This window comes from Coregonus lavaretus (assembly GCF_964263955.1).
Source record: "Coregonus lavaretus genome assembly, chromosome: 21".
In the NCBI taxonomy this organism is placed as follows: Eukaryota; Metazoa; Chordata; class Actinopteri; order Salmoniformes; family Salmonidae; genus Coregonus; species Coregonus lavaretus.
The window spans coordinates 27,454,790-27,460,789 of NC_140008.1; the positions used below are offsets into that span (position 1 = coordinate 27,454,790).

Here is a 6,000-nt window from a genome sequence, read left to right on the forward strand (position 1 = left end):
TACCCCACCCCTGCTAGAACAGCAGCTCTAGTGTTACAACATCACTGGCAGGACTGTATGAGACCGAGTTAACCCACTGAGCTAAGGCCAGAGCCATAGATATAAGCTCTGTTATCTCTATCTATCTCTGTTAGAGGTGTCATCTGTCCATCTCATCCCCTCCTCCATCCCTCCATCAGCTCCTCTGTTATTAAAGCCTCGTCATTAGTTATCATAACAGTGGTGCCTGAGGGAACGGCAGGCCATGCTCACTCTGTCCATCTCTCCATCTCTCTATTATCTATTCATCATCCTCACTGTCTCTGTCTCTCCACCTTGTCTCCATCCTCCCTGTTTTATCCATGTCTTCACTTACTCAACATGAGAATGATTAACTATACATTGTCACTGTGTGCATGTGTGTGTTTGACCTAACTGCATGGGAGTTGACAATATCACTCCTCGGAGCCTCATCAAGAGTTTGTTTGTAATGTTCAATTCCTTTCACCTTTTCATTCCAATCCTCCTCTCTCATCTCCTCTCCTCTTCCCTCCTCTCTCCTCCTGTCCCCTCTCCTCTATAGATTGTTATGGGAGAGTGTTACAGGATTCACCAACGAATGGAGGGATCTAAGTCTTTCATTGGAAACCCTTATGTCTCATCTCTCTACAAACAGGTGAGTACCAGTAGAGGTGTGGGAGGGTAGAAACGGACCATAAATGATACATTTCAACATTTGTATTGTTTTCATGCTAATAGTTATACATGATGGTACTAATGGTTGTTTGCATCCTCCAGGTTGGAGTGTTTATATTTGGCTGTGCCATCAGCCAGTCCTTCACAGACATTGCCAAGGTGTCAGTGGGCAGGATGAGACCTCATTTCCTGGACGTGTGTAATCCTGACTGGTCAGCCATCAATTGTTCCCTCGGGTACATCACCTCCTACACCTGTAATGGCCCTGAGAGCAAAGTACAGGAGGCCAGGTCAGTAGAAACACACACACGACACACACCAGACACTGAGTCCTAGCCCCCTCTACTATGTGATACCCCAGACTGTGCTCTGTTGGCATCTGCCCTCATGGTGGTACACATGTATGTTTGTTTTTCAGGAAATCCTTCTTCTCTGGACATGCCTCCTTCTCTATGTTTACTATGCTCTACCTGGCTGTGAGTAACACACACACACACACACACACACACACACACACACACACACACACACAAACAATGGAGTGCAGATGACAGAGGGCATTATGGGAAGTAAGTTTATTGAGCTGCAGGATTCATCTGCCCAGTAAAAAAATACCTTTGTTCTCCCTCTACCCCTCTGTCCACCCCCTCAGTCCCTCTATCCCCCCTCCCTCTAACCCCTCATTGCGCCTCTGTCTCTCTGTCTCTCTCTCCCTCTCTCCCCTCCTTCCTGCTCATAGTTTAGTCAGACACTCTGAAGTCATATTCTCTTTTCCTTTCCATGGATGGATGGATGGATGGATGATGGATGGATGGATGGATGTACTCCACCTGTTTTCCGCTTAACAGCTGAACACACTTCCTCTCTCCTTCTCTCTCTCTCTCCCTTCCTCTCTCCTTCTCTCTCTCTCCCCTTCCTCTCCTTCTCTCTCTCTCTTCCTTCCTCTCTCCTTCTCTCTCTCTCCCTTCCTCTCTCTCCTTCTCTCTCTCTCCCTTCCTCTCTCCTTCTCTCGCTCGCTCTCTCCCTTCCTCTCTCCTTCTCTCTCTCTCTCCCTTCCTCTCTCCTTCTCTCTCTCTCCCTTCCTCTCTCCTTCTCTCGCTCTCTCCCTTCCTCTCTCCTTCTCTCTCTCTCCTTCCTCTCTCCTTCTCTCTATGTATCCCTTCCTCTCTCCTTCTCTCTCTCTCTCCCTTCCTCTCTCCACCTGTTGTGGTTTATTGATCAGTCTTCGTGCCCCAGGGGGCCTCCATGCTTCCAACACACTAATTAGTATTACATCCACCCACCCCCCCTCCCCCCCCATCTCTTTGTCTCTCCCTCCCCTCTTTACCCCCGCCATCTCTCGTTCCCTCTTCCACTCTATTAAGAATGCAGATATTTCCACAACTATGCTCACTACTGACCCAGTGTGACTCAGTCAGTGTTTTGGACTGGGCTGGGATAGGCTTAGCTTGGCTGAGCTGGGTTGTACAGGCTTTTGGGTGTGCATGGTTGGCCCATGCTTCCTGGAGTATTGTGTGGTATTTTGTGGTGAGCTCTGGATATATCCCTGCCTCTCTCTGACAGCCTCTCGGTTAGAATGGAGTGTAAAAGAGGGAGAGAAGGAGAGAGGTGGTGCTTTCAGACTGCAGGCTTGATATTTAAACCACAAACAGAGAGGGAAGAGAGCGAGGAGAGAATAGCCAACTCTCCTAGGAAATATAAACTGACCAACAAGTCAGTTTGTACAGTACTCACACACACAGCGACACTCGCATCAGCACACACTCCGAGGATTCTGTTTTTCAAATAGAGGGCTAGTAAACAATATTACAGGCATTCTGTGGTGGTGCAGAATGATGGCAGGAAATCTCTTTCTCTCTCTATCTCTTTCTCGGTTGAATGTTTTATATCTGTCCCAGAGTGATTATGGGAGTTAGAGAGAAAGCGTCTCTCTTCTTGAGTACAATTCTCTAAGAAACCACTAAACTTGGGAGTTTAGAGAATTTGTTTTGTGTTTGTGTCCTGAGAAATAAATAAATAAAAACATTTCTCTCATACTCACACGGAAGCCTGTATCTCTCTAGGACCAGGACTGGAACTCCAGCCTGTATCTCTCTAGGACCAGGAATGGAACTCCAGCCTGTATCTCTCTAGGACCAGGAATGGAACTCCAGCCTGTATCTCTCTAGGACCAGGAATGGAACTCCAGCCTGTATCTCTCTAGGACCAGGACTGGAACTCCAGCCTGTATCTCTCTAGGACCAGGAATGGAACTCCAGCCTGTATCTCTCTAGGACCAGGACTGGAACTACAGCCTGTATCTCTCTAGGACCAGGACTGGAACTACAGCCTGTATCTCTCTAGGACCAGGACTGGAACTACAGTCTGTATCTCTCTAGGACCAGGACTGGAACTACAGCCTGTAGTGCTCTAGGACCAGGACTGGAACTACAGCCTGTAGTTCTCTAGGACCAGGACTGCCCTTGCCACCGCTACAGTAGGCCTAGTAAACATCATGGCTGACAAGGACAGACATTCCTGTCTTACTCTCTTCTTTTTGCCTGGTCTCCACCTTTTCCCTCCTTCCCTTCACCTTTCCCCCCTGGACCTGCGGACAGGGGCGGACTTAGTGACTTGTCTGATAATCAATTGTTAATTGATTTCTGGCTGGGCAAATAAGTGGAGGTGGTAGCTCATTTTTTTTGTTTGCTCATCACTGATCAGAAACATTTAGCATGCAATAATGTAATCAATTGTATAATTTTCCTCTTGACTCTTGTATAGGCTATAGTAGCCTTATATAATCTATCCACCATCGAGCTGTGAGAGCGCGTCCTGTTTTATCTGTCTTAACGTAACTTACTTCAATATATCTCAATCAATCATTCATTCATGTCATTACACAGCATACGAGTCATTCATGCCTTTAAATAGGTGGCTATTAGAAAAATGTGGATTATATTAATATTGATATGTATAGAAATAAATAATTGATCTATGATGAATTATTATTCGTCTGTATGGGAGCGGGGCCTCGTGCGGAGAAATTATTATTATTATATATATATATTATTACTAGTTTAAATTTTTTTATGCCCAGTTCACGAAGTCCCAGATGATGTCAGGCCCGAGGCAATTGACTCTTCTGCCTAATGGTAAGTCTGCCACTGCCTGTGGAAGCCAGAACTCTAAACATCCCTGAGAGGAGAGAGAGTGCGAGGGATGGGAGGGTTCCTTCCTCTCCTTCCTCGAAGACAACAATAATGATGAGCTTGTCTTCCAGGAAGAGCCAGTCAGCCTCCTCCATACCTTCCTCTGGGAATCCATAGCCTTATGGGGGAGGAGCGGGAGTTAGGCAGGGCTATTGTTAGGTCTGCTTATTAGGACTTGGTGAGAGTGGATGGGTGAGAGAGGCTGGCGGAGGCTGCCCCACCCAGTCTCTGGGTATATGAAGCAGGAAGTATAGGTCTAAGTCTGAGGGGAGAGGAAGAAACACAGGAAGTCCAAGGGTGAGGAGAAGAGAGAACACAGTCCCTGTCATCTGTCATCGTACTTCTTAAAGACACTCATCTCAGTAATATACCACAATATATTTCACACTTATTCCTTTTTACCAAGGAATTTCTCCTGATGAAATACATATCTACATGTCTGCTTCAGATGTGATGTATGTTTACTATAAATCTGTCTGTGTAAGATCAAACACATACTGCTCAATGTCTTTCTGTGGCCGTGCATTCAAATAATAATCCCTTTCACTCTCTCTTTCTCTCCCTTTCTTTCTCCCTCTATCCATCCCTCAATCAGTTCTATCTCCAGTCCAGGTTCACGTGGCGAGGTGCCCGGTTGCTCCGCCCCCTCGTCCAGTTCACGCTGCTGATGATGGCATTCTATACCGGCCTATCACGCGTCTCCGACCACAAGCACCACCCCACAGACGTACTGGCCGGCTTTGTACAGGGCGCCCTGGTGGCCTACTGCATAGTGAGTACACACAAAGACAAACACAAACACACACACATTTAATCCTGGTCCTGTGGACCCAAAGGGGTGCAAATTTTTTGTTTTTGCCCTAGCACTACACCTGATTCCACTCAAGCCCAGTTCCAAAGGCTTGATTAGTTGATTATTTGAATCAGGTGTGTAGTGCTAGGGCAAAACCTTTGGGTCCCCAGGACCAGAACTAAGAAACGCTGGCCTACTGCATGGTGAGTCACTGTTAGTCATCTATTGTATTGTGACTGTAAGGGTTAGGGTTAGAGGTCAGAGGTCAGAGGTCAGGGTTAGTCTGTTGTGAGTCAGGGCAGATCAGGTAATCAGAGATATCAGGCATGAGAGAGAGAGAATGTATTGAGACTCCAAGACATTCTCCAGACCTACTCCCCTACTTTTTCTCTCTCTCAACTCCGCCTCTCCTCTTTGCCCTCTCACTCTCTCTTTCGGTCTTTCGCCCTCTCTCTCTCTCTCTCGGTCTCTCTCTCTCTCTCTCTCTCTCTCTCTCTCTCTCTCTCTCTCTCTCTCTCTCTCTCTCTCTCTCTCTCTCTCTCTCTCTCTCTCTCTCTCTCTCTCTCTCTCTCTCTCTCTCTCTCTCTCTCTCTCTCTCTCTCTCTCTCTCTCTCTGTCTTTCTACCCCCCTCTCTCTCTTTTTCTTTCTCTCTCTCTACCTCCCTCTCCACCCCTCTGTGAAATAAAGCAGGCTCCGAAGTGAAGAGAATCTGATTCCCTTTAATGAATAGCACATTGCCTGGAGCCAGCTCCCCAGGAGAGAGATTGTGTGTGTGTGAGAGAGAGAGGGAGAGGTAACCATCATAGCTTTACTGTAACAAACTGTAACCATCATAGCTTTACTAAGCCGTATGTTGCCAAGGAAAATTACATTTGGGTGAGGGGAAAAGAGAGAGAGAGAGAGAGATGGGGGAGATTGGTCTTTGAAACAAAAATGAGGTTGTTAATTTTTTTTTATTAATTTTTTATTTGGCTGCTCTGGTTTTATCACCTCAGCATGACACACACACACACACACACACACACACACACACACACACACACACACCCACACACACTCCTACCTTGCCCTCATTCAGTTCAGGAATGGAAATGGTTAGATTCATAAAGTGAGAGAAGCCATGGTGGCGCCTAGGCTCAGCTACTGACATATCTCTGGCACTGCCACACACACCACTCTGGGAACCTTTATACACACACACATATTGCCAGGGCTGGGCAGGGGTACTGACAGCGCCCCTTTTTTAGAACGTTTCTACCAGGCTGAACTTAGAGAACCTGCCCAAAACTCCACTGGGTAGGAGAGGTTGTAGGAGGTTGTAGGAGAGGTTCTGATCCAAT

General features: G+C 46.8%; 1 protein-coding gene across 1 annotated transcript in view; it reads left to right on the plus strand.

Moving 5' to 3' along the window:
• The window catches only part of plpp3 (phospholipid phosphatase 3), a 43,363-nt gene that overhangs the window by 23,370 nt on the left and 13,993 nt on the right, over nt 1-6,000 (plus strand). Inside the window, exons 3-6 of the mRNA XM_084185795.1 lie at nt 563-655; nt 778-965; nt 1,094-1,151; nt 4,462-4,638. Coding sequence (XP_084041921.1) covers nt 563-655; nt 778-965; nt 1,094-1,151; nt 4,462-4,638 — 516 coding nt within the window. The remainder of the gene's footprint in view (nt 1-562; nt 656-777; nt 966-1,093; nt 1,152-4,461; nt 4,639-6,000) is intronic.